This window comes from Brassica napus, chromosome C2 (assembly GCF_020379485.1).
Source record: "Brassica napus cultivar Da-Ae chromosome C2, Da-Ae, whole genome shotgun sequence".
NCBI classification, from domain to species: Eukaryota; Viridiplantae; Streptophyta; class Magnoliopsida; order Brassicales; family Brassicaceae; genus Brassica; species Brassica napus.
The window spans coordinates 11,121,627-11,147,302 of NC_063445.1; the positions used below are offsets into that span (position 1 = coordinate 11,121,627).

At 37.2% G+C, this 25,676-nt stretch overlaps 4 protein-coding genes across 5 annotated transcripts; 3 read left to right on the forward strand and 1 right to left on the reverse strand.

The window, feature by feature from the left end:
* Positions 1-568: 568 nt before the first annotated feature.
* Positions 569-4,622, forward strand: LOC106380943 (endonuclease MutS2). Of its 2 annotated transcripts, none has more exons than XM_022695975.2 (18): positions 569-851; positions 937-1,065; positions 1,151-1,318; positions 1,401-1,484; positions 1,565-1,615; positions 1,769-1,825; positions 1,906-1,988; positions 2,066-2,189; positions 2,264-2,323; positions 2,401-2,655; positions 2,731-2,878; positions 2,955-3,082; positions 3,179-3,226; positions 3,304-3,434; positions 3,508-3,590; positions 3,679-3,853; positions 3,961-4,223; positions 4,313-4,622. In XM_022695975.2, exons 1-18 carry the CDS (start codon positions 606-608, stop codon positions 4,480-4,482), a joined length of 2,403 nt encoding a protein of 800 aa, XP_022551696.2. In that variant the 5' UTR covers positions 569-605; the 3' UTR covers positions 4,483-4,622. The 2 variants fall into 2 exon arrangements, with proteins under 2 accessions (XP_022551696.2, XP_013676248.3); XM_013820794.3 differs by having other exon boundaries at positions 570-851; positions 4,310-4,622.
* LOC106380944 (homogentisate 1,2-dioxygenase) lies at positions 4,504-6,954 on the reverse strand. The gene is made up of 9 exons (XM_013820795.3): positions 6,605-6,954; positions 6,155-6,385; positions 6,002-6,081; positions 5,735-5,902; positions 5,473-5,648; positions 5,318-5,387; positions 5,088-5,242; positions 4,909-4,992; positions 4,504-4,843 (listed from the first exon to the last, which is right to left on the reverse strand). Exons 1-9 carry the CDS (start codon positions 6,784-6,786, stop codon positions 4,613-4,615), a joined length of 1,377 nt encoding a protein of 458 aa, XP_013676249.2. The 5' UTR covers positions 6,787-6,954; the 3' UTR covers positions 4,504-4,612.
* Positions 6,955-21,168: 14,214 nt separating this feature from the next.
* LOC125582180 (bidirectional sugar transporter SWEET8-like) lies at positions 21,169-21,876 on the forward strand. The gene is made up of 4 exons (XM_048748737.1): positions 21,169-21,276; positions 21,358-21,426; positions 21,571-21,687; positions 21,778-21,876. The coding sequence occupies exons 1-4, from the start codon at positions 21,169-21,171 to the stop codon at positions 21,874-21,876; spliced, it is 393 nt and encodes a 130-aa protein (XP_048604694.1).
* Positions 21,877-23,882: 2,006 nt separating this feature from the next.
* Positions 23,883-25,672, forward strand: LOC125582181 (glutathione S-transferase T3-like). Its single transcript, XM_048748738.1, has 2 exons — positions 23,883-24,121; positions 25,069-25,672. Exons 1-2 carry the CDS (start codon positions 23,883-23,885, stop codon positions 25,670-25,672), a joined length of 843 nt encoding a protein of 280 aa, XP_048604695.1.
* The last annotated feature ends 4 nt before the right edge of the window (positions 25,673-25,676 follow it).

A 25,676-nucleotide genomic window follows, 5' to 3' on the forward strand; every position in this document is an offset into this window, starting at 1 on the left:
GTATCCGGAAAAAAATCCCTTTTAAATTGCATAATTCTTAGTACCAAATTTTATTTTATTTCCCTTACACCATTTAACAAAAATATACTAACAATTCACTCATTTCACCCTGACCCATCCCATGACACCATCTTTTGAACATGGATATGCTAATAATACTAATTATAGATAAAATCGTTATAAAAAACTGTATCAACACATATGAACTCACCACTCATTCTTATATCAATCTAATGAAGTTGTGTAACATCGAATGTTCCGTTCATCACCACTAAGTTAAGCCAAAAATACAAATGTTTAAAAAACGAACAACAACATCTCCTACACCAAACTACACAATACATTAACCATTTACTCACCCGACAATATCCCCTACACCAAACTACTTAACACAATAACAATGCACTCGGCTCCGCGCAAGCGCGGAGACTATGCTCCTAGTTACCAAAATAATATATGAAATATTAAAAATTTAAAATACCAAAAATAAAAATTAGTAAAGTTTACGAATATATTATTTAATTTTAAAAATATAAATAAAGAGATTATATATCCCCCATTTATTATAAATCGATTCTTCCCTGAAATCAAAGGGGCTAAAAAGAATGCAGGCTTTGTCGATAACATTCTGCAACTGTGCCCTGCTCGTTAGAAGAAACTCTGTCGGAAACAGAAACAGAGTTAATCTGAGTTTCATCTCCTCTTCTTCATCTTCCTCTTCTGCTCCCACTCTTATTTGCCGATCAAAATCCAAATCCCAAACCGACAGCTTAAGAGTGTTGGAATGGGACAAGCTCTGCGACGTCGTCGCTTCTTTTGCTCGTACTTCTTTAGGTCGCCAAGCCACAAAGGTTTCAACTTTTTTCTCAAAAAATCTTATGTCTGTAAAGCTTCTCTGCTTTAAACTCACATTGACATTTTTGATGGGGTTATCAGAAAAAGCTTTGGTCTCTTGACCAGAGTTTCGATGAAAGCTTGAAGCTTTTGGAAGAAACAGAGGCCGCCATTAAAATGCTTGACCATGGTTCCTTCTGTCTCGACCTCTCCAGCATTCAAATCTCCCTGGTAACAACTTCACCCTCAATCCCATAAATTAATAATCAGTTTTGTGTTTTTTTTTTTAATGTAAATACTGATTTGTGTAAAAAAGGTTGAGTGGGGCATACGTAATGCTAAGAGGAAGATGTCGTTGCGAGCAGACCAAGCACTTGAGGTGGCTTCTCTTCTTCGCTTCTTCGACAATTTGCAGCTTGATCTCAAAGCTGCCATTAAGCAAGATGGAGATTGGTACAAACGGTTCATGCCTCTTTCTGAAATGGTATTTACAGTTTGAGCTCCAAAGTTGGATACTTTTTAACTTCAAAACATTGTGGTGACTGCCTTATGTACTGTTGTTTCAGATAATGCTACCTGTAATAAATAGATCATTCATCAAGTTGGTTGAACAAGTTATAGATGTTGATGGAAAAATCAAAGATTCAGCGGTTTGTTCTTTCTCTCGCACTTTTTGACTACACCCTCAAGAGGAATGATCCTTATGTTAAACTCATCTTTATTGTTTCAGAGTAGTGAGCTGAGACTGTCGCGTGAACGAGTCCAGACAGTTGAAAGAAAGGTCAGCTTAGACTGTCTAAAATAAGTTGAAAGATTGTCCAAACAGTATCTTACAAGGCTGTTGATTTTTGAGTTTTCACTGATATATTTGTTCTTAGGATATATATCTTTTAAAGTAAAATTGTCTGAAACCCTCCTATTTGTCTCCTTTCAGCTGCAACAACTGTTGGAAGCTATTGTCAGGAGCCAAAAGGCTAATGAATCTGTCATGGTAAGCACTCCCTTAGCATGACATAAGAAGAAAGAGCATATCTTCATTTCTTAAAAATTGGCACTATTGATAAATTCCAGGTAGTAGCTGAAATTGATGGAAGATGGTGTATACAAACAAGCTCAAGCCAGCTTACTTCTGTTGATGGTCTTCTGCTTTCCAGGTAAACTTAAATTTGCAGTTTTCAGATTGTGCTTTTATCTTCCAGTTCAATCCTTTTGAAGATAATATGTGTTACAGTGGTTCAGGTGGAGGGACTGCTTCGGAGCCAATAGCTGCGGTGTCTATGAACGATGAACTCCAAAGCGCAAGAGCATCAGTTGCAAAGGCTGAGGCAGAGATTCTCTCAATGCTAACTGCAAAGGTAGTTGAATATTTGATTTCAAAAGTTGATATTCTATATGACTATTTTACTCATTTTGATGCAAATCAATACAGATGCAAATGGATCTTGATCAAATCGACGATGTGATGAAATACTCAATTCAGCTGGATGTGGTAAGCTTATGCTTTTACTAGCGACATGAGCTTCCAAAGAAAGGAGATATTACAGTGTGTTTTCTTGTTTTGCTTAGATAAACGCTCGAGCAACTTATAGTCGTGCATATGGTGCTTCACATCCTGATATATACTTACCACCTGAAGATGGGGTGGACTCTGAATCTTTATCTGCTGGAGAACCCTCACCTGCGAATAACTTCTCTGGTGAGGAATCGCTTCCTAGAAAAGAATGGTTGCTGTATCTACCTAGATGTTACCATCCTCTATTGCTTCACCAACACAAGAAACGCATAAGAAAGAAGCAGGAGGCTGTAAAATATCATAAAACAGTATGTTCCCCAATGATCATTGCTCGGATTTGGTGATCCTTTTTAGCTGAAGTTGATAAGTAATTTTTGTTTCAGGCAGACACGGTATCAGGAGCTCCACCAGTTCCAGCTGATTTCCAGATCGCTAAGGGGACTAGAGTTTTGGTTATTACAGGTCCAAACACAGGAGGTAAAACCATTTGCTTGAAATCAGTTGGACTCGCTGCTATGATGGCCAAATCAGGTAAGCTATATCTTACTTAATAGTTTTTGTCTGTGAATTCAATACTACACCAAATGATTTGCAATTCGCTTTGTAGGTCTTTATGTGCTAGCATCTGAATCTGCTCGCTTACCTTGGTTTGACAACATCTATGCTGATATTGGTGATGAACAGTCCTTGCTGCAGTCACTTTCTACCTTCTCCGGTCATTTGAAACAAATAAGTGTTAGTCTGTTTCTCTGTCCCTGTCACGCTCTTTCACAGTTCAACATATGTCTCCTCTCCTCATCTCAGTGTTTTTTCTTACTGGTTAACTTGCAGGAGATTATCTCGCATTCAACTAGCAGATCACTTGTGTTGTTGGATGAAGTAAGTTCAAAAGATTGGACATATTTGTAGTGATTTTCTTGGAGGAACCCACTTTAAACCGTTGGTGCTATTAACAGGTTGGAGCAGGTACAAATCCGCTTGAAGGAGCTGCGTTAGGGATGGCAATACTCGAATCTTTTGCAGAAAGCGGCTCTCTACTCACCATGGCAACCACACATCACGGAGAGCTTAAGATGCTTAAATACAGGTTTTATAATCTGCACCTGCCGTTTTTATCTTGGATCATCCTATGTTTTAGAGAGTATTAACTTCTTTTGTAGCAATTCTGCGTTTGAGAATGCTTGTATGGAGTTTGATGACCTCAACTTAAAACCCACTTTCAAAATCTTATGGGGAGTACCAGGTTTGGCTACAGACTCTTTAGTGCTCTATTTTTCTTACCTCTGAATTGGAATCAGCGTTGAAACGTTTCACCAAGCCATGTCTGTCAGGTCGTTCGAATGCAATAAACATAGCAGAAAGATTGGGGCTTCCATGTGATATCATCAACAGCGCTCGTGAGCTATATGGCTCTGCAAGTGCTGAGATCAATGAGGTCATACTTGACATGGAACGCTACAAGCAAGACTACCAGAGGCTTTTAAACGAGTCACGTCGTTATATAAGGTGATGAGAAGCTATGGTTGTCTCAGAGAATTAAACAAGATTCAGGAGCTGGTACACTCTTATATGCTTCATGTTCATGTTTTTTTTTTTCTTTTTTTGGTTCTTAGGATCTCGAGAGAGCTTCATGAGAATCTACTTACAGCAGAAAAGAACATTAACAACCATGCCACTAGAGAAAGACTAAAGATGAGACAAGAACTGACTCAGGCTGGATCAATGGCTCGTTCTACACTTCGCAGAACATTGCAACAGTTTCGTGTGTCTGCTGCACAATCTTCTCGGTCAAAGGTAGCTACACAACTCAAAACGACCAAGGATGGAGATAACGCAACTCCTTCACCATCCATGGTAGCCAGACGACCAGTTTCTGGTATTGAACTAAAACTTAAGCCATTTGAAAGATATCTATTCTCTGAATTTGATCACTGAAACTGAACCATGTTTTTCCACTAACAGAAGATTCTGCACAAAAAGGGAATACAAAGCTTCCAGAAATCGGCGACTCGGTGTTTGTTTCTTCTCTGGGCAAAAAAGTGACTGTATTGAAGGTAGAACAGTCAAAGAAAGAGATCTTAGTTCAAGTAGGCATCATGAAGATGAAAGTAAAGCTGGCTGATGTTGTGGCCTGAATCTCTTAATGTGATATAATATTAGGAAACATTACCTGCTTATTGCATCTACACTTGCTGTATTTTTTACATATGATAAAGGTCTCTGTACATAATGGGTATTGACATTACACATTAGTTTATGTTTTATTTACTCTGAAGCTTCGTTCTTTTTCTCTGTTGATTCAATGTTAGTCTCGTTCAAGCTTATGCGTGAGAAATGGGACTTGAGGCCAATCCAACATTGGTAGTAATCGTGGTCGAGGAAAGGGGACTCCAGAGCCCAATGGCAGACTCTAGGGATCAAGGCTGATTCAAACATGAAAGCCATTGTACCCGTGAGTTTAGAAGGAGCCATTGCATTTACTCGAGCAATCGTCGCCTACAAATATCATTATGAGAATGCTTCAGACTCTTGAGTTATAATTTTATAAGCTGGGTTGATACCTCGTAAGTGGTTGTATCTGGACCGTGAGGTGTCATACAACTGTGAAGACTTGCGCCACCAGGGAGAAATCCATCAGCTTTGGCCTGCCAAAAGGTGGAGTCAGCATCTAGATATCAGTAGGAAGAAGAACACAAGCAAGTAAATGATTTGCTGAAGCAGGAAACATAAAGCATTATACCTCGTAAGCACCGTAGATTAGGCCCATAAATTCACTCATGCAGTTACGATGGTAGTAAGGAGGTCGAAAGGTATGCTCAGCAACCAACCAACGAGGAGGGAATATGACAAAATCAAGCAAGGCCACACCAGGTTTATCCGTTGGTGCTGTCAGAACTGAGAGAGCCATTTACATTGATTATCAGTTACAGATGAAGAACAACACATTAGGTATATATTTAGTCCCCTTACCTGTATTCACAGATGGATCTCCATGATCTACAAGGACAGTGTTGTATGGACAGAACTTGTGCAGGTCATACTACAGATGTAAATATATGATATGGTCAGAAAAAAAGTAACTTCAATCTTTTCAAGAGCTTTGACTGAACAAACACTGTAATAACCTTATAAGGCACGTAATTGCCATGCCAGGCGACCACATTGAACGGAGAGAAATCTTGTTTAGCAGTAAAGAGTTCACCACCAAACTTCTGAACAATAGTGTAGTCAGGCCGTAGCCCTTCCTCAAACCATGCCGTTGGTGCAAGAAAATCTCTTGGTGCAGCAAGACCATTGGCACCTTCACACATCCAACGATAAAAAACATTCTTAAAGAGATGGCCCTTTTAAATACAATCAAAGTTGAATCAGAAAGAAGAACCATACCTATAGGTCCAAGATCAGGAAGCTGAAAATGAGCACCATAGATCTCAGCAACATAACCACGAGACTTCCCATCTGGCAAATCTATGGAAAATCTGAATCCTTGTGGTATAACAGCAATTTCACCAGGAGAAACCAAAAGCCTCCCACACTCGGTTTCAATCCACACCCCTAAACACCCACTCAAAACATCAGAGCAAGACTAAACCTTTATAACAAATGAATCTAACCAAATCTTGATACCAAAGCAAGGAATGGGAACTAACTTACTTCCAGCTTGAGGAACAAACAAGAAGTCACCATCAGCGTTGCAAAAGGCAGAGTCTTTCATCCCTTTATTAGCAGTGTACCTTCAAATAGAAAGAAAACAAGATCAATTACTCATCTAAACCAAAAGAGAAGAAGGTATATCTCTCTCTGTACATGTGAATAGCAAACCCATGACGTAGAAACGAGCTCCCAGCTCCGCAAACAGTGTACAACCCATCAACGAAATCAGTAGGCGAGTCAGGAACATCCTCAGGCCTCCACCGAAGCTGAGTCGGATTCGTACGGCTGTTCGACGCATCGAACTCACTCACGAGCCTCGTATGAGCAGGAACACGAGGCTTGAAGGGCTCATGCGTCACCGATGGCTTGATCCGATACAACCAACTGAATTTAAAAAAAAAAAAAAAAAAAAAAACAGAAAATTGATAAAAGTCATGAATGAGATAGAGAAGTGAGAAACTTGGGTTCCACAGCTCAGTGGTAGAGCAATTGACTGCAGATCAATAGGTCTCCCGTTCGAACCCCCGGTAGGGCCTTAAGTCTTCTGTTAAAAAAAAGTGCTACAAAAAAAAAGAGATAAAGAGAGTAAAGGAAAGGAAGGACCTTCGCTGATTAAGCTTGCGAGGGGAAGTGAAAGAGGTTCCGGAGATCTGCTCTGCGTATAGGCCGTGAGGACAAACAAGAGGACTGTTCTGATCTCGCGGCAGAGCTCCGGCGATCGCTTCAGAGGAGAAGTGGTTGCCGAAGCCTGGTTGGTACTCTAAATCTGCAAGCTTCTCTCCCATGGCTTCTTCAGCGACGAAGAGGAAGACGAAGACGAGGGACGATACACTTTAGCTTTTAGTTAGTTTATAAACGTGGGGAGTTTAGTTCGGGTGACGTTGACATTTCGATCAAAGAGGTAAGAGAGACGACGTCTGGTTTTAAAACTCCTTTTCTATGGATTATTATCCAGCGTGGCAGAGACCAGAGCATTTACGTTAACTTATCTATTAGCTTTTAGGCTTATCCATTAATGGGCTTTTTGAAATCAGGCTCGGTTCTATTTAAAATCAAACCCATGAAATGGGGTTTTGACTTTTTCTTAAGCTAAGTTTTGTTTCTCCCTACACTGCAACTCTTGAAGAAGGTTTTCAACTCTAGAGATCAAGTAGTGATATTTTAGGAAGTTGCTTGTTTACAGGATATTATGTTGGCTTTTCCATAAGTTTATTATTTCATACAAACTTGTTAAGTAATTTATTAACGAATTCTTCTAAAACACTACAAAAAAAAGTCTATTTTACATCATTTATTTTAAATATTTGTATTAGTTATAAGTGATGTAAAATAATTTTGCATCATTTATATAAATGACTCTGAAAGTGGTGATGCAAATAATTTGTATCAATTGATTAATAATTGATGTAAATTTATTAAATATTTGTATCAACTATAAAATTGATGTCAATATATATATCAATTGCAATAAATGATGTTAACATTTACATCAACTTTTATAATCGATGTTACTATGATATCAATTAAATAAGTGATTTGAATAATTATGTCATTTATTAATAAATAATCTAAAATTAATTATATTTTCTAAATAAATTTAAATGTATATTAGTTGAAATTTTCGATTTAAAATAATAAATTTATACGGATTTTTAACTGATACAAATTAATAATAAAAAATTATAAAATATTTATTCACTTCCACAAATTATATATTAACACATACGAAATAATTAATTAAATAGAAAATTCAAATCTTAACTACAATTGTATATATAAAAAATACACAATTCATCCATCATACAAACTCACAAAGCATAAATAGACAAAAAAAAATTGCTAAACAACATTCCAAAACTACATTTACAAAAAAAAAAAAAAAACATTGCAAAACTAATCATTATTCATATCTCCATGAACACTGCTTGTCTTTCTCCATGGACTTGGACGACTTCCAACTTCTTATGTCAACAATGCAATAAGTATGCCAAAATCAAACCTGAACAAAATCAACATATCCATAATAGTTTAAACATAAGAAACAGAAGAGATAGTGGAATCAGAGAGGATAATTATAGAGATTTTCATGTTTTCACCTGGTAGCAACATTGGTGGTGTCTAAGATTGTAAATTCTTCCGCCAATGACTCGAATGCCACAGTTCCCTACAGCCATAACACTTACAGAGTTATGATCATCATTGCTCAAGTTCTACATGCTTAGAGAGCAAAAAAAAAACAAAAAGAGGAGAGGAGATGATCTTCTCAAATTCTACGAGATTACAGAGAGAGCAAGAAAATAAGAAGAGAGGGGGATCAAGAAAATAGGAGAACATGGTTAGAGAGAAAGAGGGAACGAAATTTCAGGGATTCGTTTGTTGAATACTCTCAAATCTAAGTAAATCAATTTAGGAGAAAAGAAAAAAAAATTACAGAGGGAAACAAATATAATCTTATTGAACAAAAATAATAACACTGAAAAATAAAAATAATAATAATAAAATTGAACATATTTTAGTAAGTAATATTAATAAAAAATGATATAATTATATAATTGATATAAATTCATGTAACATTATTATTTTGTTAAAATGATATAAATTAATAGTTATTATATCATTTTACTGAACTGATGTTAAGCTAATTAATAATAACGTTAGTTATTATAAGTAATGTTAAAACGATATAAATTAATTATTATAGATATCTATTTTTTCATCATTTCACTGAACTGATATATATGTTATGATATAGTTTTATGTTAATAACATTGAATATTCTGACCTCAATGGTTTTGACATAATTACCACGAACTACAAATTTATTTTAACTGAGTTGTGCTAATATCATTTGTTTATTGATGCAATATTTGCTTCTTTTACTTAAATGATGTTAACTTTGTATCATTTCTATAAGTAATACTAACACAAATATATATGTATATCAGTTACGTAAATGATGTAAATCTAAATTTTGTATCACTTTTTAAAAAATGATGTAAACCAATATAGATTTGTATCAATTTCACTAAAATGATGCTAAGTAAATTAATAAAACATCATTTATTATAACTGATGTTATAAACACATATTTTGTATCATTTGTTGATAAACGAGTCAAACTAGTATCACTTATTTTTCTGATACTATTTATGTGATGCAACCCAAGTGTTTTTTTGTAGTGAAAGTAACAACTTTGTACCGTAGATAAAAAAAATACTCTATTTTAATAGAAGACTAGTAAAAAGATGCATTTAAGGACTTAAAAAACTAAAACTCATTTTTTTATCTTTCAAATATAATAAACACTAGGTGAAGACCGCAGGACGAAGACACGGAATGAATATTATATATACAAATCACTTTTACTTATTATAATTTATTTTGTGTTCATTATGTATTATGAAATAATTTATATATTGAATAATTGAGAAGCGAGTAACTATCATGTATATAATTAAACTGGAGTAATCACATAAATCAAAATAATCTCTCTTGTTTATTTACAATTATTTTTATTGGTAAATAAATAAGAACAATCATTTTATTAATTTTATATGTTATGTAATTAAATTTAAATGATGTTGACATATATATACAATATATTTTAATATGGATATTTATTAGCTGAGACTTCCTACTCATATAATTTCATTAACATTTGTATATTTTTTGTACCAAAAAAAAATTAAACCATTAATCACAAAATTTTCAGTGTGAGATTTTCAATAATTTTAGTAATTTAAAATTGTTTTTAAAAATTCAATGCAAATTTCAAAATTAAAAATATTTTTGCAATGAAAATTTTGAAATTAACATATTTATGTATTTTTTATATGGTATATACTATGATTGTATGATCATTTGTATTTTGTTATAACAAAGTTAAACGACTGATCACAAACAGTCGTTTTAAAAAATTCTAAATATAACATATAAGAAAAAATCGATTTTTTTATTATATGATTAATGCGATTATTTAGAATCTTATAAGAATATAAAATTAAACAAAAATGATGAAGGATACAAAAATTGTTATCAAATATTTATTATTTAAATAATTAATTGTCATATATATGTTAATCATATCAGGTAATTCCAAAGCTTTTATTTAAAAAATGAAGAAGAAAATATTTTTGTGCACCATTAATTAATTAATTTTATATTTAGTTTAATAAAAAATATAATATATGTTTTGATAGACCAACTAATTTTTCTAAGAATTCTAAAAATCATCTTAATCTAATTTTTCTAAGAATTCTAAGAATCATCTTAATCCTAGTGATAACACGTGGTTACAAAAAAATGTTGTAATGCTCCTCAGTTAATATAAAAGGGATCTTATATTTCATAAAGGAGGAACATAAAAGTGTACACATTTTATCCAATAGCATCAAAACTTTTGATCAATTTCATCTTGTAATTCTTGTTCGTAATAAGACATAACTAGAGATAAGATAAAATAGAACTCATAAGCAACACAAAATTAAATTATTTGCTTGGTCGATACCATTTTGAAGAGAACAAAAACCAGACAACATAGTTCACTTTGTTCCACGCATGCAAAGACCTATCTCCTCACTCGTATTAGCATTATGTGAGCTAATATAAGATAACAAAACAATTACAGAAATTTCCAAGATTTTTGTTGCAACATATTGAAAGTTAGTGACCAACTTGAGAACGTAACTGAACCCAACCCACTACTTAATCTAACTGTGTGAGAAGTAGGCGAGATGTAATATATAGGAAGTGGCATCTTCTGTGGAAGGTTAGGCAATGGCGACTCCAAGTTCAGGACTTGGGTGACTTCTCTTACAGAAGACCTTGAGTTTCCGTCATGATGACCGCACCATACCCCACAACAACAAGATACTCAGCGTGTTCCCTATTAAACTTTTCACCGAGTTTCTCGTCCAGAGCTGACAAAAGTTGCTGACTTCCATACATATCCCACACTCTTTCAAAAAGAATCTTAGCCTCGATATTTTCTTGTGAATGATCCACCGGCTTTCTTCCCGTGACAATTTCTAGCATACTAACTCCAAAGCTATATATGTCAGATTCCTTGCTGGCCCTTACAGTCATTACATATATGTAGCCAAAACTTCCGACTAATCCTGTTGCATGGGAACGTAGGACATGGTCCATTAATCGGGCCAGCCCAAAGTCACCTAGCTTAACATTGAAATTAGTGTCCAATATGATTTTGCTTGCCTTGTTGTCCCTCTGCATTACGCATCGATCCCACTCTTGGTGAAGATAAAACAGCACCGATGCTAGACCAAGAATTACTTTGGATCTTGCGTCCCAACATAGATGTGGTCTTTTCCCAAAGAGGTGAGTGTCCAAGCTACCATATCAGCAATTAATTTTGTTTTTCTTTACACCGACCAATGAGTGTCCAAGCTTCCATTTGGCATGAACTAAGTTAACGAGTGATTTGATTTTGTTCTTCATTATTTTGAGTTTTTTATAGATTCTAAAATGTATCAAATTTGATCGTATAATTTGGTACGTAAAGTAAATTATGTTAATTATTGATTTTTACATATTAAATTTTAGGGTTTTTTGCAAAAGTGACTCAAAACTTGGAGTCAAACAGAAAACTAACCTTTTTTTTTGACTTTTTTTTTTGAGATTTTAACCCCACACCTGCATTTTATCTACGAAAATGCCATTAACATTTTTTTTTTTTTTCGAAAATGGCTTCTTTACTGTCTCAACCTCATCTTCTTCAAGTATTTACAATATTGTCACTGCAATGAATAGTGGCAACAACCTTGTACGAACTGTTTGGAGCTTTTAATGCCCTTTAATGCACGTAAATCTCTTTACACTCTCTCTGTTTCAATTGTTATGAACTAAAAACAACATTTCTTTCACTTTCTCTCTATATTCATCCAAAAAACTCAAGCTTTTGATTCAAAATATGGGCTATGGTTGACAGAGCCATATCTCTTTCGTTTTGACTTACGGTTGCTTTCGTTTGAGGTTTTGGGTGGTTGGAGAAGACCCTGTGTGCAAACGAAGTCATCTCACCTAGTTTAAGGTACGAATTTGAATTTTTTTTCAAGATCTGTTCGCGTAGAAGACTTACTAGTAAGTCATCTGTATGTAGAAGACTTACTGATGAGTCTTCTGGTCAAACGGACGACTTAAATTAAGTCGTCCAGCTTTGTTTGTTAAAAAAAAAACTCCAGACGACTTATATATAAGTCGTCTACGAGAAACGGGCTAGTTTTGCATTTGACCGAATCGTGTCAGATCTTTGACTATTTCTGGACGACTTATAATTTAGTCGTCTCTGGGAAAGTTAAAATTTCAATATTTTATGAAAACTTGACGACTTACGTGTAAGTCGTCCTAGGTTAGTTTTGTAATTGAAAAATAAAACTTCATAATTTAACTTTAACCAGACGACTTAATATAAAGTCGTCCCTCCAGAAGACTTAATTTAAAGTCGTCCGGGGAAAGCAAAGTCGTCCAGAATTTTTCCCAATTTTCTGGTCAAACTTTGCTTATCCCGGACGACCTTAAATTAAGTCGTTTAGCTGGACGACTTTCATCTAAGTCGTCTGGAGAAAGTTAAATTTCAAGTTTTATTTTTCAATTACAAAACTAACCTAGGACGACTTACACGTAAGTCGTCAAGTTTTCATAAAATATTGAAATTTTAACTTTCCCAGAGACGACTGAATTATAAGTCGTCCAGAAATAGTCAAAGATCTGACACGATTCGGTCAAATGCAAAACTAGCCCGTTTCTCGTAGACGACTTATATATAAGTCGTCTGAAGTTTTTTTTTTAACAAACAAAGCCGGACGACTTAGAATTAAGTCGTCCCTTTTAATTTTCAATTGCAAAAGTGACCTCTTTAGACGACTTACCTTTAAGTCTTCTGGACGACTTAATGCTAAGTCGTCTGCGGCAATGTTTATTGAACTTTTCATTTTCTCTATGTTTACTAATGTGTTTTATTTTGAATATTTGCAGATGATTTTTCAGTTACATGCAGTGTATGGAGAATGGTTGTTGAGAGATTTCCGTTGGGATTTTGTGGTTGATGATCTCAAAGGAGCAAGATTGTTTTTATTGAATGAAGATTCAACACATGCTGAACTTGTTGCAATGGCTCAAGAAGATTATAACCTGGACATGAGAACAGTGAGTGTGGAGATTAGCTACTCATTACCAGCAGAAATGATGATGGCTCCAGGCAGTCTTCCCATTCATGTTACAAGTGATAGACAAGTTCGAAACTTGCTGGAGATACTCAAAACCCATAGAGTATGTCTTTGTGTATCAAGCCGCAGCAAGGTCGAAACGGTTTCAGAGAAAAGGGATATTGATGAAGCTGGTGAATGGGAAAAAGATGTTGGTGATAATGATGAAGCTGGTGAATGGGAAGAAGATGTTGGTGATGATGATGAAGGTGGTGAATGGGAAGAAGATGTTGGTGATGATGATGAAGCTGATGAATGTTTTGAAGATGTTGGTGATAATGAGTTTGTTGAAGATGAAAATCAAGATCGGGAGGAGGAAAATGGGGAGGAGGATGCTGATAATTCTATTGTTGGTGAAACGGATCAGAATGGTGGGGATTACAGTCTTTATGGAAAGGTTCCAGATGAGGACGAGGAAGATGATGATAATATTTGTTTAGAAGAAATCCAAAAGACATATGCTAAGACAAATGCTATTGAAGGAGGAAAATCGAATGGTACCAGTATCTATGTCAACCAGAGTTTTGTTAGCAAGGGTGCACTGCTTTCAGAGCTGCGGTTGGCAGCAGTGAGGGGTAAGTTTTCTTTCAGATTATACAAATCAACGAAAACTCTCGTTGTGGCAACATGCCGGGTTAGCTATTGTGGATGGAAGGTCAGAGCGAGTGTCAAACATGGGACAAACACGTTTTGGGTAACAAAGTATGTGGAAAAACATTTATGCTCAGCGGGAGACCGAATCGCTCAGCGGAGACACTGTACTCCGAAGTATGTAGGTAGTCTTTTCATTGATCGTGTTGGAATCATTGATGGGATAACTCCGCAGCATATCACTGATGCAATGAGGAACATGTTTGGCATGGCGCTTGATTACACCACTTCATACAGAGCACTGTTATATGCACAAAGATTGGTGAGAGGATCAGCAGAAGAAGGGTATTCGCGTCTGGCATCATATCTCGAGCAAATCTCCATTGCAAATCCTGATTCTATCACGGCGATAGAACTTGATTCTATGAAAAGATTTAAGTATCTATTTCTCTCTTTTGGAGCTTCTATCAAAGGTTTTAAGTATCAGAGAAGGGTCATTGTGGTGGATGGAACTCACCTAAGTGGAAAGTATGGAGGAACTATGTTAGTTGCAGCCGCACAAGATGGCAATTTTCAGATATTCCCATTGGCTTTTGGGATCGTGGATGAGGAAGATGTACCTTCTTGGGAATGGTTTTTCACAAAATTGGCTAGTTGTATATCTCATGACAAGCCTCTGGTGATAGTCTCCGACCGGCACAAGGCCATTAAAAGTGCGTGTGATAAGGTGTTTCCTTGGGCAACCCGAGGAATATGTTATTATCACCTTCAAGATAACATTGTCAAAAAGTTTAAAGGGAAACATCTCATGTACTTGGTGAAAGGGGCTGCTTATGCTCACACGGTTTACGATTTTGACCGGTACATGGCTGAGATACGGAGTGCAAACCCGGAACTTGCAACGTATTTGGAGAAAGCCGACGTCAGGCTATGGTCAAGGGTTTATTGTAAGGGGAACAGGTTCAACATAAAAACAAGCAACATTGCTGAATCTATTAATTCCGCACTGAAGCGAGCAAGAGGATTTCCGATTACGTTCCTGCTGGAGTTCATAAGGCAGAAGTTAGGAAAATGGTATTGGAAAAGGAGACAAGATGCTTTGAGTCTCACAACTGAACATAGCGGGGGTGTTGAATACTTGCTTGCTGTTCGAGAAGAGATAGCGGATACGATGACGGTCGAACCAATTGATGGATGGCATTTCTTTGTCAAAGGTGGCAAAATGGACTGTGTGGTTGATTTGGAACATGCAAAGTGTGATTGTGGTGTCTATGGAGTGGAGAAAATACCTTGCTCTCATGCTATAGCTGCTGGAACACATGCTGGTTTGCATATCTCCACACTTGTATGTCCACTGTACTCAAAGAATTATCTGTATGCAGGATACTCAGAGAATATATATCCTATCGTGTCACAACATATTGAGGAACGAGAATGCTTTCCTCCAGAACTAAAGCGTGGTCGGGGGAGACCGAAGAAATCAAGATGGCAATCTTGGTTGGAGCTATCTAGGATGAGAGGACACAAACCCAGGAAGAAACACAGGGCACGAAGATGCTCAAACTGCAAGGAAACTGGCCATACGAAACCACAATGTACACAACCAGTTGACTAGTTGTCCAGACGACCTAAATTTAAGTCGTCCAGTCTTGATTACCCGTCCAGACGACTAAATTTTTAGTCGTCCAGTGTATTTTATTTTTAGACGACCTTCTACTATCCCTTCAAGTGTATTTTATTTTTAGACTACCTTCTACTAAGTCGTCCAGTGTATTTTATTTTTAGAAGTCCAGTGTAAGTCGTCCAGTGTATTTTATTTTTAGAAGTCCAGTGTAAGTCGTCCAGTTGGAAAACCTTCCAGACGACTTATAATAAGTCGTCCAAACCTTCTAGACGACTTATTTGTAAGTCGTCCAGTTGGAAAACCTTCCAGACGACTTATAATAAGTCGTCCAAACCTTCTAGACGACTTATTTGTAAGTCGTCCAGTTGGAAAACCTTCCAGACGACTTATTTCTTCCAGACAACTTATATATTTACAAATCTATACAAAGACAAGCTGAAATACAAATACTTCGCTCGTTAAAAAATCATGTTCAAATACAAAGACAAGTTCAAATACAAACACAAATCTAATCATATATGCCCACGAACTTATCACCATCCACATTTTCTTTCAAATGCTGATCAACAAGCTCCTTCCATATATCCACCGCCATATTATCCCTCATTTTCTTCGCGTTGCACCTAGCAAAGTCTTTAGGGTCAAAGGAGACCCCAAGAGCATGACATTCAATGTACTTTACAGCGTACACGCCACAATCACCATTGTTGGCCGTGGGTACACCTTTCAGCGGTCTCTCATATGTGTATGGCTCCAACCCGTATTTGACCCGTATTTCGTCGGTGGCTGCGCACTCAACAAGCAGATAAGGGACCATCTGGAGAAAAGGCTCCATTATCGCATCCCATGCGTCTGGTACACTAGATGAAGGTATGCTGTCCCAGACGACTATGTGCCTCTTAGGGATCGATATCCAAATAGCAACCCAATGATTGTCGTTCAAGTTCACTGGCGCATAGATATCATCAATGTCCTCCCCCCACTTCTTGTTTGATTGGCAAAATGAAGGTATTGATCCGTCATAAAAATTCGACGCCCCACCAGGTAGAACTCTTCCTAAACCTTTGTGATCAGGTTCCGATGTTTTGAAGAGCTGATACTGCTCTCTCCAAGACTGGGAAAAGTTGTGATCCAGGAAGCACATTCGCTCGCTCCTGAAAGCTTGTGGGTTCTCCTGATACCTCTGCCTTAGCACATTAATCCAAGCATCTATATGCTGCATATTAAATATAACAAGTTAGAAGTTACCAGACGACTTAAATATAAGTCGTCTACGTGGTCGTCCAAGTAGACGACTTTCCAGACGATTTATCTTTAAGTCGTCTGGAAAGTAGTCTACTTGGACGACTTTGTAGACGACTTAAATCGTGTGCAGAAGACTTACGCAGTCTTCCAGCCATTCTCTGGCTGTCCGGAGGAAGTGGTACCACCTTGTTGGTGATGTACGTGGTTTGTCCTCGGTCTTAGTTGAATAATGACTGCAAATAAAAAAGCAATCAGTTTTGGACGACTAAATCAAGCTATTATGGGTAAAGCAATCACTTACGGATCAGTTTTCAACCAATCAGCGAGTTCCTTCAACTTATCTTTGTTTACTGGCGGAAATGGATTATAGGCTGCCACTTTATCTTTTTTTTTCTCTGCCGTATAAGGAGATCTCACAGTGGGAGCAGGTTTCTTCGCTCGTTTACTCTTTGCACGCTTGTCCAATACAACCAGGCTCGGTTCTGAAACTGGATCGCTTGGCTCGGTGGAAGCGAGGCTCGGTTGTTGATCGGTGGAAGCGAGGCTCGGTTGGTGATCGGTGGAAGTGACAGCAACAATCTCTTTGGAGGTGACACCATCTGCTTTATCCTCCGGCAAGATCTTATATACCGAGTTCGCCTCGGTTGCTGTATCCTCCGGCAACCATCTCTGCAATAAAAGTTGCACACAAGTTAACCCTGGACGACTTAAATAAAAGTTGTCTGGACGACTAGTTGACCCTGGACGACTTAAATATAAATCGTCTGGACGACTAGTTGACCCTGGACGACTTAAAATTAAGTCTTCCGTGGTCAACTAGTCGTCCAGACAACTTACGTTTAAGTCGTCCAGGGTCAACTAGTCGTCCAGACAACTTTTACAGTCGTCTGGACAACTAGTTAACCCTGGATTTGATACTAACCTCTTTGATTTGAGGAGGCTGTTTCTTTTGAGGAGGAGGCTGTTTCTTTTGAGGAGGAGGAGGAGGCTGTTTCTTTTGAGGAGGAGGAGCCTGCTGTTTGGTTTGATGAGGAGGAGGCTGGTTACTAACCACGGTTTCATTGGCATGAGGGGTAGCCTGTTTGTTACTACCCCTGGTTTCTTTGGCAAGAGGGGTAGGCTGTTTATCTTGAGGGGTAGCCTGATTGGTTAGAGGTGGAGGGGTAGCCTGATTGGTGACACCAACCTTCTTCTCCACAGCTTCCAATCTATCGGACAACTTCCTAATCTCCCTCATGCACTTCTTAAACCCTTCTTTCATGCAGTCAGCTACGCCCTTGAACATAATTTCCAAATCCTCTCTGGTCACCCCTCTAGCCTCTTCTCTAGCCTCTTCACTAGCCACTTTAGGAGCCTCTTTACGAGCTTTCTTCCGAGGTCTTGGATTGTCTTCCTCCTCCTCCTCCTCCTCCAACACAACCATCTCTTTGGCTTTCTTCGATGGAGTCACAACCTTAGGTTTTGTATAGACCTTAGTACCAGTGACTTCCCAGCAATCCATGGTCCACTTCCACGGTCTCCGCTCATACATGACTTTAATGATGTTCTCCGCGGGCAGGTCCTCAACATCAGAGTCCCATTTTGGCCACATTTCACTAATGTCCTTCTCAACAAAGTTGATCACGCGGGTCTGCAGTAAATAGAAGAATCGAGTTAGATAAGTCGTCCAGCTGGACGACCTTCCAGACGACTTATTATAAGTCGTCTGCTCAGTCTTTTGGATTGAAGTAAATACCTGACTCAAGATAGCAGCTTTCATTGATCTGCGGCCTCTGCTGCCCTCGTAAGCCAGTATCGGTGGAGACGGACTGTCTGCTCTGGGACCACCAATACTAGCACCCAATTCCGGCATAGCTGTGTACGCCCAGACCTGAAGAACTTGTATAAACCCATCCACGGTGTAACAGCCAGTAATTTCTTTGTTCCACAAAGAGTCCATCAGCACCTTAAACGCGACTCTCCCCCATGGATAATTCTCAAACCGTTCTAAATCCATCACTAGCCTTGCCAGAGTAGATCGTGTAGCGGTTGAAAACTTTCTCCCTTCAATGAATCCAGTGAAGATGGAGAGGTACGCGAGCCGCTTGCGATCTTCCCTGGACCAATCCCCGCATCTCTTCAGTGCTGCTATTATCTGATCAGTAGTTGGCCCAGCTTCCAGATGAACTCCCAGCATCCCCAGAAAGAAACCATCTCTTGGGTAACGTCACATTTTGGTGTCTCAAGGTCCTCGATGTACTTGCAGTTTAGACCAGTGAGGTTTTCAAACTCTAACAGTGAAAACCTCAAAGGTTCTGGACCAACGAGAGACCACATCTCATACTTCTTCTTAATGTCCAGCTTGAAACTGAGCATGTAGTGAACCAGCCTTGAAGCCCAACCAAATCCCTGCTCCTTGAACTTGATGAAAACTCCCAAACTCGACTCCTTCAACTCTTCAAATTCGTCATTTAGTAAGAGCTTCCCTAAGAGCAGTATGCAACTTGCTGTTATCCGTATGATACGAAATGCTATTGTGGGCTTCTGGCTCTTCCCCTGATGTGTATAACCTACGGGGGAGTTCTGGAATATCCATCCTTTTTGTCTGCAAAATAATCAAAGACAACAATATAAGTCCAGACGACTTAGTAGACGACTTAAATTACTTACAAGTCTTCCAGTACAAAGCGGACCTGATTAGTCGCAGAAGGAGTTGGAGTACTCGTCATTGCGGTTATAGATCTGAAAAAATAAACGTGAAACGGTGAGAATGAGTAAATTGATAGAGACAACGTTTTATGTTCATCTTTTCCTCGAGATTGATGACTTACCGGCGTTAGGGTTTACAGAGAAACGGCGCTAAGGTTTACAGAGAAGAAGCGGCGGCGCTAGGGTTTAGAAGAAGCGGCGGCGCTAGTGTTTAGAGGAAGCGGCGGTGAGAACGTTGGTGACCACGGTGGCGAGGGCGACGGTTTGTTCGGAAATAGTGGAAGCGGCGGCGCTAGGGTTTAGAGGAATCGGCGGCGCTAGGGTTAGAAGAAGCTGCGGCGACAATGGTGAGAATGAAGTGAGATAGATAGCCGACGTTGAGAACGATGGTTTGTTCGGAAATCGTGGGAATTCGAAATCGCCTTTGAGAGAGAACTGTTAGGGTTTCTGAATTTCGCGAAAAATGAAAAAAAAAAAAAAAATCACCTTATATATTGGGTAAATAATCCGGTTAGCTTTAAAAGTACATTGGTAAACTTTAAGGTTTGGTCCGGTTAAGACGACTTATTCTGGCTGATAATGTACAACAGACGACTTAATATTTAGTCGTCTGTTTTCAGACGACAAAATATTAAGTCGTCCTAGACCCTAAAATGAACCCCTAAACTAAAATGACTAGATTAACTAACTAACCACGTTATAAAATCAAATTATACTTAAATAGTGTTTACTATACACAGAAATGAACACGCATAAGTAATTTTAAAAATTTTCAAAAACGGTTTTAATGCTTTCCAAAATCTAACCCTAAGAACACATACAATACTACAACATATGTTGATGAAACATAAACTAAAGAATATCATGACTCACTACTTTCACTCATCTATGCTGAAAACAATTGAAATTTGTTATATCTTAATTTATACCTCCTAAGACATATGTTAATTACATAATTCCCATTTTTCACTTATCAAAATATTTTTTACAAAATTTTTAAATTATGTTTAAGACTAACTGTCCAGACGACTTTCAGTTAAGTCGTCTGGACGACTTATTTTCAAGTCGTCTAAACAGACGACTTGCGAGGGGTAGAAACGTAAAAAAAATTCCGTTTTTTTGTTTGGTCACAAGGGGATAGTTGTAATTTCAATAGCCTTTTAGGTTACTTTTGCCTTTGACCCAAGTTGAGGTATTGTTTTGGGTTTGACTCCAAGTTTTGAGTCACACTTGGCAATTCTCCCTAAATTTTATGTGCTTAAAGAATTTGTTTTGCTTTTTTTTTATAGAGATAGATGCATTTATCTAGGCCAAAAAAAAACAAAATATGGTTCTTAATGTTTAATTTAAACTGAAAATCCTAACTCTAAACTAATCCCAAACCCCTCAGAACGCTCTCTATCTCAAACAATTCGTCTTCTCCTTTAGGACTTTTCTTATTTTCTCGTTTCACAATGGTGGATGCCGAACAAGTTCAGTTAATATTCGGAGTTATTGGTACGCACCATCTCTTTAACTGAGAATGTGTCTGTTTCACTGATTAATTGACATAACTGGTCATGTTTCTGTTTCTTTGCAGGGAATATTACAAATTTTGGACTGTTAGCTTATCATATGTAAGTATATCAAACTTTTTCCCTTTTTGTGTAGTTTGAGTTTTAGTTAATGCGTTTAGTAATTTCGTAGACCTAGGTACATCAAGGTTGTGAATGACGGATCCGTGGGTAACATGCAGCCGGATTTTCCCATGGTCAATCTATTGTATTGTGCAATTTGTTTTATGTACGGCCTTCATGATGACACAATACTTCTTCGCATCGTTCATGCCCAGGGGTTTGTATTTCATGGTGTTTGCTTTCATCTACCTACTTAACTGTGAGGCCACGAAATCAAGAAAAATCTATGTAAGTTGATAAAAAATGTTGCACTTTTGTTTTTTATTGATGATGATGATGATGATGATGATGATGATTATGATGATGCAGATAAAGGTGTGCCTATTTGCAGTTGCTGAGATAATTGCGATGTTAGCCGTTATTTTGATTACATGTATGGTATGTAACAGTCTTGATTCTAAACTCAAGTTCCTTGGTGTTACTTGTGTCATATTCAACATTATGACAGTTAAATATTTATCAATTATGTGATTTTTTTTGTTTTTCCTTTTTTGGTTGAATTTTTTCTTTGTGCGCGAATAGGCAATAGTGGCGGAGAGCGTTAAGCTCATGCCATTTTCCTTAGTGCTCTTTGGTTTCATAAACTCTATAGTTTGGATGGCTTACTCTTTGATCTACAAAATCAATATTTACCTCTTTGTAAGTCTTTTATTTTTCATTGAAATTTTGATTTTAAAATTAAAAGATTGTTTTGATTGTAACTTTTTATGGTTTTTGTTTTGTTTTCAGATATGCAGTGCGATTGGCGCTTTCTTGAGTGCTTCTGAGATAGTCATTTATGCTCTGTACAGACACAAGGTTAAAACATGCAAGGTGAAGTCAGCTTGAGAGATGGAATAGAATTTACCTCAACTCTGAAGTGCGATAACAAGTCTAACATGTCTTGTTTTAAGAGAAATTGAACTTTATACACGAAACTAAACGATTTTGACAAATACATGTTCTCTATTGGCATGAACTCATATATCAGCAAATACTCTTGTTTTTCATTACACCAACCGATGAGTTGTACCAGGTTTCGATGTCTTAATTTGCTGATGATCTTTACTTCAGTCAAAAACTCTCTCTTTCCTTGCTTGGAACGACCAGATAATTTCTTCACGGCAACCAACGAATCTATTTCGTTCAAGAATCCTCTATAAACTGCTCCAAACCCTCCTTCACCCAGCTTCCTCTGAGCTGAGAATCTGTTGGTTGCTGACACAAGATCTTTATAAGCGAACCTCCGTGGTCCTGCTTCCTTATCTAGGTCTTCGTTAATAGATATCAAGTCAGTGATCTCTTTCGCCTTCCTTTTTCTTTTCTGGTGCAACCAAACCAACAAAAATATGACCGAAGAGATCAGAAAAACAAACCCTGAGACCGAGATGCCAACTATCAGTCCTGTCCTGATAGAGGCTTTCTCAATACCCAAACCTGAGCTGAACTCCCATGACAAAAGTCTTTGTCCCTCCGTAACATTTCCAGTAGTGGCTGAGAATCCGATCATAACTTGTGGTGGCAGAACCTTTGCAAGATCAATGATGTAAGAAAGGCTGGAGTTCTCTCGAGGATCAGAGGTTAGCTTATAACTTATAAGTCCAAGACACGTTCAAGTTCTCAGTAACAGAGTCATAGGAGATCCGTGCATGACAAGTATCTTGGCTGTGTTTGCTTGCGTTCCAAGAAGTGTAGTTAGAAGACCTAAGCGAATTATTATTGATGCCCACATGGGATTTAATTTCCAGAGGATCCCATGGTACGTTGTTGTATGTGTCAAACTCGACATGGACCAGAGGAAACGAAGATGTAATATTACTAACTAGATCTCGAACAGCGCGGATTTTTGTTTTTATTTATTTTTATATAAATATTTTGTTTTCAATTCTAAATTGGTATATATTATAATATATATGTGTCTATCCATTTTTAAAACATAATAAGTTTACCGTATATTTTTTTCATTGAATAGATTATTTCAAACTTTCACATGTATTTGTATCTTCTTCTACATATATATTTTCGGATTATTATTTCATTATTAAAATCATAACTATATATATAAATATTAGTAAAATATTTTTTATTGTCATATTCAAAGATATTGCAACATTTCACAAATTTCAAAAGTTTTTAAAAAATTAAACTTTTCGCTTCATAGATTTATATTATCGAGTAAATAATTAAACATTTAGTTTTTGTTTAATTTTTAAAATAAACTATATAGTTTAAAATTTGTTTTCATTGGTTTAAAGTAGTAAAGATTAATAATTGTTAGATAATATGATTTTTGTTATTTAAAAAAAAATCTTTATATTTTTAAAAGTTAACATCGACAAATATTTAAATATTTAGCATATTGAGGTATAGTATTACAACATTAAATTATATCTATTTAATTTATACTATCTATAAATACAATGGGTCATCTATTGTTTAAATCCAATTGTTGATAGCCCAATAAAAATTTCTGGTAGGCCCAAAGTTTAAATGATAAGATTAGATATTAAATGTAACATGACTTTCTATGAATACGTCCATCGGGTCCATTTTTTTAAAAATCACACATGAATCAAAGTTGTAACTTCTGTTTTAATATATAAGATTTGATTAAAAAGACCCAAGAAACGGCCATCTGACCGAAAATTTCCATAACTTGCGTTCCGGGTTTTAGCAAAAGAAAAAAAAAATCTTGCATTCCGGCTATCGATTACGAAACAAAAACTGGTATTAAAATCAGTAAGAGCATCATTATCAGCGGGTCTTAGGCTCAGTTCTTAGCAATTATGGGCCGATAATTAAATAAAAAAGACTGAAATACAATAGAAACAGACCTTAATTAAGAAGTTTTCGCGATGGTCCTTACGTGCCACCTCGCAGCATGCGATTGGGTGTGGAAGTCGTGTAGGGCAAATTCGCTTTGCGGTCTCCAAATCACATTCATTTTCTCCCGATTCTCTCTCGACGGCGAAACCTTTCGCCAGAGCTTGTCCGCCGATTTCATCCCCAAATCAAAATCCTCTCGGTTATTTCGCTCACTCGACACCGATCTGTTATCTCATCCAAAGCTTCTCCGCGAATTCCAATCTAAAAGGTATGTGTTCCTCCTCCGTTTTGAGATTTAGAGGATGTCGTTGTTATTGTCGATCTACCTCCTCCGCATCTGGGTTTCGTTGCTTTTTGTTGTGATGATATGATTGCCGTTTTGTGATTGTATGGTTGGTGTTTGGGTAAATTAAATTGAGCTCCAGTAGTTGTTATTGTTAGATTCGCAAATTATAGGTAGTGGTTACTTGTCGTTTGTTAGATTGGCCGATGATATGATTGCCGTTTGTTGTAATTGTCGATCTACTCTTTAACTCTTTAATCAACAAGAATACCCATTTCACATTCAATAGAGCTTCAGTAGTTGTTATTGTTAGATTCGCCGATTATAGGTAGTGGTTAGTTGCTTGTGATTTGACTGTAGTGGTTAATGCTAAAATGAATTGAAACCAAATCCTCTTTTGTGCTAGATAGTTGCTAAAATGAATTGACAAGGCAAGAAGTCAAGTTTGTTTGCAACCAAATCCTATTTTAATTTAATGGAAAGTAACTAAAATGAATTGCCTAGTCTGATTTTATTGAAGTTCGTTTGAAACCAAATTCCCTTTAAATTTAATGAAATTGTAAACGAAACTTGATAGCTTTGTAGTTGTGTAATGTTTAATAACTTCTGATTAGACTTTGGTAGATAATGGTTAGGTGATTGTTACTTATTATTTGTTTTAGTTTCACGTATTAAATCCCAACCATCATTCATTCTTTCATATAATCTCCATAATCTTCTTTCTCTCCTCTAAAACCAGTAACCATTCCGCTTTCTCTTCGATAATCTCTTCTCTGTTCTTCTTGCTATGGATTCAAGGAATCCATATAGTCGGTATTCTAGTTATGTAGTCCTTCTTAACAGTCAACAAGAAAATATTGTTCATGAAAACTTTCCTTATGAAAGTTTTCCTTCTAGTGTAAACATTGAGCCTCAGAAATCCCTCCTTTCAGTTCCCAACAATCTGAGGCTCCAGCTCCACCTGAAGACACACCAGTGGAGCGTCGGGAGAGAAGGAAATGGACCCCAGCTGATGACGAGGTTCTAATCAGTGCCTGGCTAAACACATCTAAGGATGTTGTTGTTGGAAATGAACAAAAGTCAGGGACCTTCTGGAAACGAGTAGGAGAATACTACGCAGCAAGTCCTCATGCTAGAGGGGGTGGTGAAAAGAGAGAGCATATCCATTGTAAGCAGAGGTGTCACAAAATCAATGATCTGACGAACAAGTTCAGTGGCACATTCGCTGCTGCAGAGAGACAAAATAGCAGCGGTCAGAATGACAATGACATTCTAAAGGTGGCTCATGACATCTTCTACTCTGATCACAACATGAAGTTTATCCTTGAGCATGCGTGGTGTCTGTTGAGGTATGAACAGAAATGGCTAAACCTGAACACTCCTAAAGCTACTGGCAGTTCAAAGAGAAAAGCTGGTGAGGTCGGTTCCCAATCTTCAAGCACTAATGTTGGTGACCATGAGATCCAGCCTGAAGGTATCAAGGTTGCAAAAGCAAGAATGAATAATGCTCAAGGGAAGGCTCTTTCTGAGTATTAGAGCA